The 15,388-nt window shown below is 42.3% G+C and overlaps 2 protein-coding genes across 3 annotated transcripts; both read right to left on the bottom strand.

The window, feature by feature from the left end:
* Positions 1–553: 553 nt before the first annotated feature.
* On the bottom strand, positions 554–2,623 carry cldn10d (claudin 10d). Its single transcript, XM_061705258.1, has 5 exons — positions 2,311–2,623; positions 1,384–1,545; positions 1,219–1,300; positions 1,030–1,137; positions 554–931 (listed from the first exon to the last, which is right to left on the bottom strand). Exons 1-5 carry the CDS (start codon positions 2,540–2,542, stop codon positions 754–756), a joined length of 762 nt encoding a protein of 253 aa, XP_061561242.1. The 5' UTR covers positions 2,543–2,623; the 3' UTR covers positions 554–753.
* Positions 2,624–5,471: 2,848 nt separating this feature from the next.
* cldn10e (claudin 10e) lies at positions 5,472–12,854 on the bottom strand. Of its 2 annotated transcripts, none has more exons than XM_061705098.1 (5): positions 12,463–12,854; positions 12,220–12,381; positions 7,211–7,292; positions 7,015–7,128; positions 5,472–6,759 (listed from the first exon to the last, which is right to left on the bottom strand). In XM_061705098.1, exons 1-5 carry the CDS (start codon positions 12,692–12,694, stop codon positions 6,381–6,383), a joined length of 969 nt encoding a protein of 322 aa, XP_061561082.1. In that variant the 5' UTR covers positions 12,695–12,854; the 3' UTR covers positions 5,472–6,380. The 2 variants fall into 2 exon arrangements, with proteins under 2 accessions (XP_061561082.1, XP_061561165.1); XM_061705181.1 differs by having other exon boundaries at positions 12,241–12,381.
* Between the last annotated feature and the right edge of the window lie 2,534 nt (positions 12,855–15,388).

Here is a 15,388-nt window from a genome sequence, read left to right as displayed (position 1 = left end):
GGGAGAACATGCGAACTCCACACAGGCGGGGCCGTGGATTGAACCCCGGTCCTCAGAACTGTGAGGCTGACGCTCTAACTAGTCGTCCACCGTGCTGCCTGAATTGAACATTGAACATTAAATATATTGTCTTTGTAGTGTATTCAATTGAATACAGTAGGTGGAAAAAGATTTTCAAATCACTGTATTCAGTTTTTATTTACGTTTTACACAATGTCCCAACTTCATTGGAATTGGGGTTTGTAGTAGCATGTATCTCTGCAGTATAATAAATGATTATTAACTGTACAAGAACCACAACAAACGATATTGAGCAAAAAATTAGAAGGATTATTTTGGTGATTTAGGCTACTTACCTGTGTGCCTTTGGCTTAAATGTATTTGGGGAATCAACTTGTTCCCACACTGAGTAAAAAAATGTCCTTCATGAAGAGACATTTGCAGTCTCTCAAGGTCATTCCAAAGGAACAAGGGGGGCTATAACCCTTATTTATTTTAGCCAGTAAGAAGTCTGAAGAAGGTAATTTCCGAATAATGCACAGTGACAATAAGCTCATAATGAAACATTCATCAATAACATGGTGTGTTACAATAAAGAGGAAACACTTTCATGTTAGACGTAAGTAAACTTGTTTTTAAAAACAGTGACTGTCAATTGACATTAAGCAACTCATTTGTGGTTTATCAAGAAGAATGGCCAATACCGGTATGGTCTTTTATCAATATAAGTCCGCTTTATAATACTCCTTTTGCTCAGACAAAGTCCTCCCTACTGAATGTGCCAGTTGTCTTTGTTGCCACTCTGCTCGGTCGACTCTTCCTTCCCTCATAAAACAGCGGTGGCCTCAGAGTGATCCTGGATGAGGTGGGTGGCAGCATGTAGGTCTTTCTGGTCCGGGCTGTGGCTGGTCTATGTGTCCGGTTTGAGGAACTATATAGGACCAGAAATTATAAATTATTTGTATCAGCAAAAAGCCTTTTAAAACTGGACATTTTGGTAAAAGGATTTTTTTTAATTTATTTTTTTACCCTGATGGAAGACCTTCTTTTCCAGAGAAGTAAGTGAGCACAGTCCCACCAGACAGCAAAAGGATGGAGCCCCCCCATCCAATGAAAACAGCAGCTCCAAGCTCAAATCTAAATATTGTTGTAAATGCATTATGGTGGATCTTTTTTTCTCCCACCAATGTATTCATCTTTCTCTTCAGACCTACTCACTTTTGTGCCCTGAAATTTGGGTTGAGGAATTCTGTGATGACTCTGTTGGCCCACCAGGAGTAAGTGATCATGCCACAGAAGCCTAGCACAAAGATATCTCATTCTTCTGAAATCCAATTGTCAAGGTCAGTAGTCTTTTTCCAGTTGGCCAAAAGTCAAATTTACCTGAGGTGAGATAGGTGAGTCCGCCTGCAAAGGTCACTCTTGCATTTGCAACCTCTGATCCACCTATTTTGGTGCACTTCATACCAATGAGAGTGAGAACGCCACCAAAGAAGCCAGTGATGACGGCGCAGACTGCCAATGCTCTGCAGGCATGCAGGAAAGCTGCAAGGAAACGTGAGTGATATGCAGCATAACTTCACTGACTTGACATTTGTCCTTTACAGTTAACAGTTAAATATAAATTATATAATAATTCTAAGTTATATACATATGTTTATATTTTCTTGTGATAAATGCAGGTTGCGCTTCTGCAACATGGAGGTAATTTGTTTACATTTTTTGTAAAACAAATCAAACCCGATCCTGGTATGTTATCAAAGTCTATAATAGTATTACCATGGTAGTACTATTGTAAACTATATACTGTATTATACTGTGCTAGTTTGTTACCGGTTTCCTTCCACATCCCAAAAACATGCATGGTAGGTTGATTGAAGACTCGAAATTGCCCAAAGGTGTGAATGTGAGTGCAAATGGTTGTTTGTTTATACTGTATGTGCCCTGCGATTGGCTGGCAACCAGTTCAGGGTATACCCCGCCTCTCGCCCGAAGAAAGCTGGGATAGGCTTCAGCACACCCGCGACCCTAGTGAGGATAAGCGGCACAGAAAATGGATGGATAAATGGACAAATCTATGAGAATAGAAGTAGCTACTGTATGTGTAAGTAGGTTCACAAATTATCAAATCACGGTTTATCTTGATCCAATGCAAAATTTACATCTTGCAACAAATGAACATGCTTAATCATTGGATTGTTTAAGAATACGTTAAGTGATAAGTAAGCCTCGATGGAGGTAAAATTGGAGCCAAATATTTGCCGAAGGTGCTAAACAGATACAGTATATAATGTAATGTTAGTATCGTACCAGGCAGGGCCAGCATGGAGGGGTAGTCTTTGCAGTCAGACACCCCTGTGGTGTCTGAGATGCAGTCCCTCCACAGGTTGGAGTAGTAGTTGGAGGTGGTCAGCACAATGCTGCCCACCTCAGAGAAAGTCCAGTACTCTGTGGGAAGGGTGGAGCAGATCAGGATCCAGCCGCAAAGGCAGGACACAAAGCAGCCAATTTCTGTATACATCACCACTGTCCTGTACTTCATGGTGAGTGTCAACCCTTAAAAAGAACACAAAAATAGAGGTTTCTCTCTGTAGCTCCTCTCCCTCTTATATCACTGCTGATGTGAAGCTTTGACAGCAATTTGTTTTGCATCTTATCTTTTTGGACAGTTTTGCCCAGTCAGCATCCTTCACTTTCCCAGAGCTCTAGTTGCCAAACAAGGGCTACTTACATTATGTCATCCTTGATTGCCTGCATGTGGGACTTGTGAGACAAACTGGACTAACCAGAGTGAGGAGGATGCTCCCACGGTCTGGAAACATGCACTTCTGTTTTCAACCTCTTGTTCACAGGTGAGCTAGAGCCAATCCCAGGTGGCTTTGGACAAGAAGTAAATCATTTAGTTATTAGCGCTTTTCTACCTTCAAAGTTTTCAAAGCACTTTAACACATCTCATTCACCTGATGCTCCAGCATCAGGAGCAACTGGGGCTTCTGAATCATGCAGAATGACACTTCAACATGGTCTCTGGGGCTCATGATCGTACCCACAACCTTCGGATAAGGTTGCTTATCTACCACCTGAGCTGTGCCACCCCGGGTCCGGCAGTCATTGGCAGGACCATGTAGATATTGAAGAAAAACAACCATTCACACCTATAGAAAATTAGTCTTCAATTAACCTAATAAAACTTTGCACAATAAGTAAGGAAATGTGTGTTTGGTAGGTATTTTTTGTTGTAACAATTCTTCTTGGCAATAAAACTTATACTGTATACTGTTGGAAAGCCTGCTTATTACACTTTTAAATGCTGGCACCTTTGTAAGGAACATGCATTTGTGAGATGAGTAGCAGAGCTAAGTACGTGGGTTGCGCCCATGAAATATTTGCGAAATCTTAACTGCTAATGCTAAAGCAGTTTATTTTGCTGTTGCCATTGACTCTTGTTTTAAGATTCTGGAACCACCAGAAGGAGCATGCGCTTTGCTACAGTGGTCAGTAGGTGTCTGCTCTACAAATTGACTGAGCTGGATAGCCTGTGCCATAGGCCAACTTCAAGCTGGTCTTATGAAAAACCAAGTTGCATGCGCTATTGTTTGGAGAGATCCTAGTACCATCTCCAGCCCAGTTCCCTATAATGGAGGATGTCAGAGACATCCCAAGAAGAGGACAGACACCCCAAGAAGACCATTTTCTCACCCTGTCCACATTTGGGTACAGTAGGGTGTCTTCTACAGATTTGCAGTCAATGTTTGCAGGATAACATGGCCAACGGCTCTTTGCCCAGACAATCGGTAACAGAATGCATGTAGCCAATATCGGGTCTCGTAGGGCTTCCAGGAGGCTTGCTATGACCCTTCACCGTCACATGCACTGGAACCTTAGCATGTAGAGGAATGTTCTGTTGAGCAATAATTCAGATTCTGTCTACAGAAGTTTTATCTTCGGGTGCAAGTGTGTAGAAGGCACAGAGAACACTATGCTGATTGACGCACTGTACCAATACATTAACATCTTTTGGTGGAGGCAGTCTGATGGTGTAGGGCAGCATTTCCCTCTCTTGAAAACAAAGCTTTTCAACTTTGGAGGCAATCTCAATGCAGAGAGATATCGAGATGAGATTCTGCAACCAGTGGTAACCCCATATCTCCACAGTCTGGGAATGAACTCTATCCTCCAAGATGACAAACCCACAGAGCAAATTTTCTCAGAGACTCCCTCCAGAATTTGGGAATGGAGGAGATGGAATGTCCTGACCTCAACCCAACTGAACGCTTGTTGGACAAGCTTGCTCTTTGCAACACAGCCACGTTGGATGATTTAAGTTGCTACAAACGCTGTTTGAGGAATAGGATGCCATCCACACACAGCACTGTATGACCAGGCTGGTGACCAGCATGAGGAGGCTGTGCCAGGCTACTGTGGTTGTGTATAGTTCTTTCACACGTGACACGGGCTCCTGATTGTAAAATGAATATATTGTTAAATTGCCAATAGGTCTTGTTTTTCTCAATCAATCATCCAATCCACACCTTAGGATATGGGTTATGGTTACCCTAACACCAAACAACAGTCATTGGCAACAGCAAAATAAACTATCTGGCATTGCCAGAGAATATTTGGCAAATATTTCTTGAGTGCAATCCACATGCTCAGCCCTGCTGCTCATCCCACAAATGTATAGTCCTTAAAAATGTGGCACCATTTAAAAGGGAAATAAAATGGCTTTGCAACTGTTAAATAATTATTTCCAAGAAGCATTGTTACAGAAAAGAAATAATCAACCAAGCACAAAATTCCCTACTACTGTTTATATGCATATTTTCGGCATGTAGGAGGAAGCCGGAGTACGCAGAGAAAACCTCAAATAAGCTCTTGCAATTTACACACAGAAAGGCTCAAGCCGAGAGTCGAACGTACAGTAAATCCTTTTGACTCTGTGGCAGAAATGTTCATTGCATGGCCCATCATGATTCAAATCAGATTAAAAGGTTAGAATGGTAATTAAGTACTTGACATCTAACAGTAGTAATATTTATGAATTTTGATATTTGACATGTGTGTAGGCGGCACGGTGCATGACTGGTTAGCACATCTGCCTCACAGTTCTGAAGACACGGGTTCAAATCCGGCCTTGCCTGTGTGGAGTTTGCATGTTCACCCCGTGCCTGGGTGGGTTTTCTCCGGGTACTCCGGTTTCCTCCCACCTCCCAAAAACATGCATGGTAGGTTGATTGAAGACTCTAAATTGCCCGTAGGTGTGAATGTGAGTGCGACTGATTGCTTGTTTATATGTGCCCTGCGATTGGCTGGCGACCAGTTCAGGGTGCACCCCGCCTCCCGTCCGAAGATAGCTGCGATAGGCTCCAGCACGCCCGCGACCCTAGCGAGAATAAGCGGTACAGAAAATGGATGGATGAATAACACGTGTGTATCATTTTGATTATTTTATTTAGCTACATAAGGGATGATATGACAACATTTTTGAAACAGCTCTTCATGGATTCTGTTCGAATGTGATGTTTTATTGAATGAACTCAACAGACATAAGCATGTAACATGAAAGTTCTAGCTATGCTAGTGTTTACGTAGTAATGAAGATAAGTCTTGGTCTTTTGTATGGTCTCAGTTTAATGTGGGATGTAATTGTAGTTTTTCTCCGGTTTGTCTAAAACTCACGGAACTCTGGATTTATTCTGACCACCAGTCAAGAGCATGACTGTGGGGACAGCAGTACTTCACAAAGGCACTTTATTCTGTTTGTGGATATAGTGTATAAATTGGATACAAGCAGGATTCAAGTATTGTGAAACAGACAAGCAAATACTTTGATGCCATTCCTTAATTCTGCCAACACCGACAGTTTGTTTTTACTCCAGGCCACAAACCATGATAGATTCCTACTTCTCATGCTTTGGGATTGAAGGTGCCTCCTCAGCACCAGTTTTAGTAGAGTCATTATACTGTAGTATAGATACATCATGCAGGCTTAGAAGTATCTGAAATACAACCAACAATTCTCTTATGGGGTGGGGGTGAGGGGCAGTGGAAGGAATAAAATGATTTTTTTCTTAAATAGTGTATTTTCAGTACCTAGATATAACCTTTAGTTATTTCGGTCACATTTTAGACACTGGTCCAAACAAGCCTTAACCTGGTCTTGCCTCAGTCTTTGTCTTGACTTGCACTCAACTCTTCATAGTTTTGGTCTTGACTTGGTCTTAACGTGGTCTTGACTGCAACACTGCAAACTCTGATCAATTAAATATGAGAAACAAGTCGTAAACACATGGCTATGTTTAGCCTTGACCTTACTTTCTCCGGCCCAAAGAACGACACCATACTGGTCTTCTTGAGTCATTTATACGAGTCTGTTTCCCTCAAATATAGGAGTTCTTAAGGAATGATGTGGCCTGATTCCTCGAGCTGCCGGACACCGATGACACACGCCTGCTGCCTCTGCTGCTGCCTGACCCTGACATTGTTGATGCGCTGTATCTGGACAAGGGGCCAGACCCTGAAGCTGAAACTGAACCGGCAGAAGAGGTTGTTCGCTTTGTGTTGGACCCACGCTCTGACTCGGCTGAGCTTCTAGATGTTAATCCTGAGGAGATGGCGGACAAGTTGGAACGCTCTGATTGGAGCTCGGATACAGACGACACTTCGGTCTTGGAGGTGATTCCAGACACCGAGGACAGCTCTGTGGTGGACTTGGTTTTGGGGTCTTTTTCCACATCTGGCACTTGTTGGATAATCACCCTGCATGGAAAGAGAAGCACAGTTCTTTTTTAAAAAAAATCTATCTATCTATCTATCTATCTATCTATCTATCTATCTATCTATCTATCTATCTATCTATCTATCTATCTATCTATCTATCTATCTATTGCTACATATCTACTATAGATATATCTTACTCTCTTTTTATACATAATTTTATGACACCAAAAACTAAGTATAAATGTGCGCATGATGTGTGGTATTGGTGGAGTGTTGTTGTTCATTTTGACTCACGTTTGCTCTTGTCCACAGAGCAGCCTGCACACTGACCAGTGATAGAAGATACCACCGGCCATTTGAAAGACAGAGCCGACCCAGCCCAGGAATAATGGAGTGCCAAGGTCAAACCTAAGGTCGATTAGGAATGGGATCAATTTAAAAGTTCATTTTGGCACTCTTTTATTCTACAGTATTAAAACTCTTGACTTACTTAAGACCATTAAAGTTTGGGTTGAAATATTCTCCTGAGACATATTGTGCATAAACAGCATATCCACTTGAGGACAGTAAACCTGCACACAGACAAAATAGATATTTAAAAAAATATACAAATATATATATTCGATATTGTATGCACACTAACTGTCCATGCATAATCTAAAACAATGACCCAATAGAAAAATGTATTTTACAAAGATAATGCTCAGTTTTGACTGACACTGTCAGAGAGTCAGTGTTAGTTTAACTGAATGTTGGGTTCTTTTAATTGAATTATTTTTTTATTGCCACTCACTCTATGTGACAAATACGTTATGGCTATGCAAATTTCTTGTGTAGCCTAGGGTAACGTCCTGTAGACCTTTGTAGTTTACATAGTCACTCAGTTGTACAGCCAGGTTCACGACCCTTGTCTTGCATGCTTCCCCTCGTGTCCTTGCCCTGTCTTATCTTGTCCTGTCCTTCCCTCACAGGGTGTAGCACTACTGCCTCATACAACACTCATATCTAATGTGTCATTGTAATAGGTATATAATGATTTATTTTCCTCATCTTGTTGGCTAGTGCTTTGTCTTTTGTTGTCTTTTCCTATATTATTGAGATATCTTTTCACTCTCTCTCTTTTTTGTCACTCCCCTGTAAAAACCTAGTTCTGTTTGACTGATCGACTTTGATTCTCACTAAATATCCATCAAAATGAAAAGAAACCAATAAAACTGTTCCGACATAAAACGGATACAGATCCTCCTTTCTGCTTGACCTAACAGCCGAATGCAAACAGGACAAAAAAAATAATAATAATAGTAATATATATATATATATATATATGATGAGTTACATTGAAAAAGCAACAGGAAAAACAACAGAACAAACTAAATTTGAACCAAAAATGAAGTTAAATTATACATTTTCGAAAAGGAGTAGGAAGTAGTTAAAGTTTACTCCTACCCCTAGCTGTACTTCCTAATAAACAGATTATTATCATTAATAAATTACTGTAATAATATGATAATAAAATTACAATAAGTCTGAAACATTAATATATACTCATCCTATACACAGTACTTCGGAGGCACATTTTACTTTTCTCGGGGTGGTGGGGGTGCTGATATCGAACTCTTCCACTCTTCCATCTCAAAAAACAATCGTCGACAGGGTGAGGGTGTGGTTGCTCGGACATTTCGTCGTATAGTGTGTGGCGGTGAATGCAGTCCTATGGGGAACACAAGCCAGTGCAAACTGTAGGCCGGTCCCAAGCCCGGATAAATTCAAAGGGTTGCATCAGGAAGGCAAACATTTGCCAAAACATGAGCGTTCCTCCAAAAAAGTCCATACTGGATCGGTTTTGGCCCAGGTTAACAATGTCCTCCACCGGCGCTTGTTAACCTACAGGGTGCCGGTGGAAAGTAATTTAGTGTGTGTCGCAGATAAATGACAGGTGGAAAGCGGGTTCTTGGGCGGAAAGAGAAGAGAAAATCAAAGGGCCTAGAGCTAAATGTGGGTTGTTAGAACATTGGGACAATGACAGAAAAGCTTGGGAGTTGGTTGACATGATGATGAGGAGAAAAGTTTATATATTTTGTGTCCAGGAGAGCAGGTGCAAAGGCAGTAAGGCTAGAAGCATAGGTATGGGTTTAACCTTTTTTTACTAGTGGTGTAGATGGGAGGAGAAATGGAGTCGGGTTATTTTAAAAGAAGAGTTGGCTAAGAATGTCTTGGAGGTGAAAAGAGTATCAGATCAAGTGATGAGGCTGAAACTTGAAATTGAGGGTGTTATGTATAATGTGATTAGTGGCGATGCCCCACAAGTAGACTGTGACTTAGAGGTGAAAGAGAAATCCCGGTAGGAGCTAGATCAGGTGTCAAACTCAAGGCCCGGGGACCAGATCCGACCAGATCCGGCCCGCCACATGATTTTATGTGGCCCGCAAAGGCAAAATCATGTGTGTCAACTTCCATGATTCTTCAGAATCAGAATTAGAATCAGAATCATCTTTATTTGCCAAGTATGTCCAAAAAACACACAAGGAATTTGTCTCCGGTAGTTGGAGCCGCTCTAGTACGACAACAGACAGTCAATTGACAGAGAACACTTTTGAGACATAAAGACATTGACAAAAAACAGTCACTGAGCAATAAGGGGTTAATAGTTATCTGGTAATGCCGGTACATTTATTTATTTATTTATTTATTTTGACAATTGTGCAAAAAGATGCGGAGTCCTCTAGCATTTAAAGCAGTTCGAATGACTAATATTGCAATAGTCCTGGTGCAATGACCATTGTGCAAAGGGCGCCGACACTTCAAGGAGTGTATGCAGTTTAAAGTGACGAGTAGTGTGATAATCTGGGACAATGTTGATTGTGCAAATGTTGCAGATACTCCTCAATCAGTGTGCAAATGGAGCAAGATGCTACTCTGGCATGAGTGGCCAGCATTGGTCAACAACAGATTCTTGTTAAAATCTGTAACCAAAATTTCAAATCGTCATATATCATAAATGATAATGTTGAGATATTGTAAGCATTTTTGTGTTACCAAACATTAATAATAGTTGAAAAACCCATTACCTTGATTTCTGATTCCAAACCTAGTTCATACATTTTGTGTGTAAATATGATGAGGCGATTAAAGATTTTTATGGTTTCATAGTCATAACGGCCCTCTGAGGGAAACCGTAACTACAATGTGGCCCGCGACAAAAATGAGTTTGACATCCCTGAGCTAGACGAAGTAGTTTTAGCATCCCAGACAGAGAGAGAGAGTTGTGATTGGTGCAGATTGTAATGGACATGTTGGCGAAGGAAACAGGGGTGATGAAGAAGTGATGGGTAAATTTGGCATCCCGGAAAGGAACTTGGAGGGACAGACTTTGCAAAAAAGGATAGAAATGGCTGTAATGAACATTTTCTTCTAGAAGAGGCAGGAACATAGGGTGACCTAGAAGAGCGGCGGTAGAAGCACACAGGTGTGTTACATCTTGTGGAGACGATATAATATGAAGGAGGTTACTGACTGTAAGGTAGTGGTAGGGGAGAGTGTGGCTCGACAGCATAGGATGGTGGTGTGTAAAATGACTCTGGTGGTAGGGAGGAAGATTAAGAAGACAAAGGCAGAGCAGAGAACCATGTGTTGGAAGCTGAGAAAAGAAGAGCATTGTGCAGCTTTTTGAGAAGAGGTGAGACAGGCTCCTGATGGACAGGAGGAGCTTCCAAAAGACTGGAACACTACAGCCAAGGTGATCAGAGAGACAGGCAGGAGAGTACTTGGTTTATCTTCTTCTCGAAGTATAGGAAATCATACAAGGAAGGAGGTTACCTCAGAAGAAATGGGTAGTGAGAGGACTGAGAAGAGGAGACAGGAATACATGGAGATGCGACGTAAGGCGAAGGTAGAGGTGGCAAAGGCCAAACTCGAGGCATATGATGACATGTATGCCAGGTTGGAGACTAAAGAAGGAGAGAAAGATCTATACAGGTTGGCCAGACAGAGGGATAGAGATGGGAAGGATGTGCAGCAGGTTCGGGTGATTTAGGATAGAGATGGAAATGTGTTGACTGGTGCCAGTCGTGTGCCGGACACATGGAAAGAATACTTTGAGGAGTTGAGGAGATGCTTGTTAGTCAACTGGTGTACGGAGTTGCTGAGCCAGCACATTGAGGAAGGGGGTGCCAAGCCAGCGAGATCCTGAGCCCCACCAAAGCGCCCCGACCAGTCAAAAAGGGAGGGGCACGGGCACTGGACCACCCCCAACCCCTCACCCAGTAGGTCCCACCGCCGGCATCGCCCCCACCGGAGAGCATGGGGGCCCCAGCCACCAACAGGGCCCAACGCAGGAGCCAGCCACCACCCAAAAACGGTCATAGTCTGCCAAAGCGAGCCCATGTTAAGCTCATTAAGAAATGAGCTCATCAGAGGGACAGCCAAGTTGAGATGTTTTGGGGACAAAGTTAGAGAGAGCAGACTTTGATGGTTTAGACACATCCAGGAGAGAGAGTGAGTATATTGGTAAAGAATGATGAGAATGGAGCTGCCAGGCAAGAGCGCTAGAGAAAGCCCAAAGAGAAGGTTTATAGATCTAGTGAGGGAAGACATGAGGGCAGTTGGTGTTAGAGAGGAGGATGCAGGAGATAGGCTTACATGGAAAAAGATGACGCGCTGTGGCGACCCCTAACGGGACAAGCCGAAAGGAAAAGAAGAAGAGTGTATGGGCGGGGACATTTTATTTGTGAGCTAAGACATGATAAATGAAGCAAAGGGGCACATCACACACATAGGGGCACATAGGCTGAAAAGTGGCCCCCAGTGCCCCCCTCGGTTCCGCCGCTTTTGGCTGCAGTGATGACAATTCTAAGGGCCCGTGACTGACAGGGGTCCCCAGAAAATAGTATTTACAATTTACAGCAATGGCATGGAGAAGCCAAAAGTGAGACTCTATAATTCAGTAATGAATACGTCCCTGACACTTTACATCAGCATAAGTGTCCCACCGAATCTGCATCAGTAGCTGATAGACTGGGAGACATAATATGGTTCTTCTGCATTATAGTGCATTTGCATTTAGGTGACCAAATATGGTTTAGTTCCCTATAGACATTGAGCAAAGCTGCACAAAACAAGAATTTAAAAGCTTCTTCCTTTACAAAGTTGTGATAATGAAAGTACAATATTAATGACTCTAAAAAACTAATACTAATTTCTAAAACTAATTTCTCAGTTTGGACAGTCGCAGAGTTTTTTTTTTTTAAATAAATATGTTGTGTATATTATTGTGGTTTTGCACAGGTTTAGAACTACATTATGACTACAATATACCCCTAACATGGTTCTACTTTGGTTATTTCATACAGTACTGTAGATGACTGTCAATATATTAGACACAACAATCAGTTTTGGACCACTGCAAGCCACAACCAAAATAATAATCATCATCAATTAATACCTCTTACAGTATCAATAAAAGTATAGTATTAAATAGTATTAAGATGAGAGAGACTATACCACTGAATATGTGGCACCAACCGCCGGTGTAGATCTTCTTGTATTTTGACTGGTCTTTCCCCCCTATGAAGGTACACTCCATGCCCAGCAGGCTGAGCACAAAGCCGAGCATGCCCAGGGACAGAGCGGCCATCAGCAGACCTCGCACTATCTGGATGTGGCCTGGAGTCATACAACAAGACACATGACTTAGCCATGGGGTTCAGGGTGAGTTTGAGGTTTTTCAGACAGCGTAGTACCCACCCTCCACGGACCAGAGCATGGGAAAGTCGTAACAGTTACTAACAGCTGTTGAATCCGTAAAGCAAGATCTCCACAGACTGGACCAGTACCAGGCTACCTTCAAGATGGAAGAGCCTCCCATACCTCCGACTGAGGTGATCTTCCAGCCCTCCATGGCCATGGTGCAAGCCACAAAGATCCAGCCCTGTACCGTCATCAAGAAGCCCCAGATTTGAACCACTCGAATTCGCATACCTGGGTTTCTCCAAGAGCAGGTTCTTTCAGATCCTAAAAAGAGGTTGCTCCACTCTATCCTTGATGAATTTCTTCTTGCACTCTCTTTATTGTAACAGTTGATTTATCACCGCAGAAGATGACCTTTGAGCTTTCATCTCAATAACAACAACTGTTCAGTTTAGAAACTTTGAGTGGGTCACAGGTACAAGGCAGGGAGGGCTATCTTGTTGTTTATGTTGTTCTGCAGGTTTTTACGTGCGGGTGGGAGTGGTGGGTCCCTCAGGTTCCCATTGCTACAAGTGACAGTTGTAAGATTAGAAGCTGGGCTGAGAATGCTCGTCTAAGCATACATCTCCAATTACCAAAGACTGTGCACACTAAACTGCCAAGTCAGCAAATATGGTAGATTATAACTATCTATTATCTGTGGCTGATTAGCCATACTTACTGCTAATTTAACTAACAACTATGCACATTTCTCCCTTAATAACCTTTGCGTGTTCCAGCCAAGGCTGCTTATTACTTAGTTCACTGTACCTGTGCTTTAATCATTAAAACACGCTGCCATAATGGCTTAATGCCGAGGTGATGTGGGCAGTAATTAATACTCTGTCATCAACAGTGAATTGACCAAAGTGACTTTAATGGGCTTGAGTGTGACCTGTATTATGTTGCTGCAAGGACAGTCAGTAAATCTTTTCCAAATTTTGGCTCTATGGAAGGCAAAGTTAAAGAAACAATCTACACTTTTATATTGCCTCACCTCTATCAAGTTTCACTGTGCATAAGTGCTGCTCTCTGGTGGCTGGTGTTCATTGATACACTAGGAGAAGTGACTGTGACCTTGAATTCTGTACACATATTGACCACTTCAGTACAAAATAAAATACAAAATACAGAGAGATTACAAAAGAAGAAAAAAAATAATTTACAAAGACAATACCAGAGGGTTACCATGGGGGTTTCCAGCACTGTACATGTTTGTATCGATTTTCAGATACCCACCCATTTCTGTACCACTTATCCTACAGCTCTACGGAAGGTAGAGCTAAATCATCAGTCAGTCACAGCACTGTCACACAGACACTTAACACTCACGTTCACTATGGTTAGGTTAGAGGGCTCAATGAACCAAACATACTTTTTTTAATGTGGGGAAAAAGCTGAAGTACCTGGCATGAACCCACACAAGCACAAGGACAACAGCCATGTTAACATCTGTGACTGTAGTGAAAACCAAGACGTCCAAAATGTACACTTGTAGACAGTTTCCCTCCCAAAGTCAAGTTCCCTTTTACTGTAAGTTGTAAAAAGACATGCTGATATTTAAAAACACAATACCACCTTTCTGCAATGCCATGGACACCCGACACTTGTTTATGAATGCAGGGCAGTGGATCGTGTAGGGCACTGCCTGAGGTTCCTCCTGATGATAATTCAGAAGTGCTGATAGATGGCTGATTGGTGAGAAAACCTCCTGTCAAGTCTGCTGATTCTCTGTGGCTTCAGATGTGACCCGGTGGTCCGTGGAGGTCAGATCATTCAAGATGGAGACCACATGAAAGGCCCTCATGTGACACCTCTTTTCACTTTGATATTAACAGAAGCTTACCTTTCATTATTGAGGCATTTGTATTTGAAGCAGCAGCCAGAGTACACTAACAACAACAAAATAATGGAAACTGTTCCCAAAATTGTTTTATTTTCAAAGTCATGACCCTACATTTCAGTGCAAATGATGAGGAGTAATGAGCATTCATCAAGAATATGTGACGCAGGTAGTAAAAGCAAGATTATGAAAGCTGACTGCTTGAGTTTGAATGCAAATTTGTACCAAAACAAATTGCTTGCTCGAAAAAAGAAATACAAACTCTAATCTGTCATATTTAAAGAATCACCTGTAAATATCCTCTGTTACAATATTTCTCTTTCAAAGTCCACCCACACGCATGATCTCGTGTTGACAAGCAATTTCACACATAGGCGTTTCTTCCAAACTGCCTGGATGGCTCCAGCTCTCTTTGGAGGCTGCTAGCGGCCTTGCTGCGCTCGCCGTGTGTGTGTGCAAACACAGTAGCTCCCCTTGAGGAGCGTTGGACTCTGCAAACACCAGGAGGAATGAACTGAAGTGAAGACAGTTCATTTAACAGAGGACACCAGGATGTTTTAAACACTAACTAATGCTAGCTAACGCTGACCCTCATTCAAGGAAAATTATGTATTCATCCATCCATTCTCTGTATTGCTCATCCTCACTAGGGTCACGTGTGCTGGAGCCTATCCCTGCTGACTTTGGGCAAGAGGCGGGATACTCCCTTGGACTGGTCGCCAGCCAATTGCAGGAAATGTATTTCTTTTTTTCCTGTAAATTTGGTGTTTTTTATAATAACAGTCTTCAAATTTCCCCATGATGTCCATTTTGGGGGCTTTCAATTTCATGTTTTTCAATTTCAACTTGCTAGCTTTCGTGTTCAAATTTCTTTTTCACTTTAAACTTCATGGCAGTGTTTTAGCTCCATTCAGGGGGTAGGCTAACTGTAATTCCATCCATCCATCCATTTTCTGAGCCGCTTCTCCCCACTAGGGTCGCGGGCGTGCTGGAGCCCATCCCAGCTGTCATCGGGCAGGAGGCGGGGTACGCCCTGAACTGGTTGCCAGCCAATCGCAGGGACACATACAAACAAACAACCATTCGCACTCACAGTCACAC

This window comes from Phycodurus eques, chromosome 1 (genome assembly GCF_024500275.1).
Source record: "Phycodurus eques isolate BA_2022a chromosome 1, UOR_Pequ_1.1, whole genome shotgun sequence".
Taxonomy (NCBI): Eukaryota; Metazoa; Chordata; class Actinopteri; order Syngnathiformes; family Syngnathidae; genus Phycodurus; species Phycodurus eques.
Note: the sequence above shows the minus strand (reverse complement) of the source record. Positions and strands in the feature narration are given on the sequence as shown.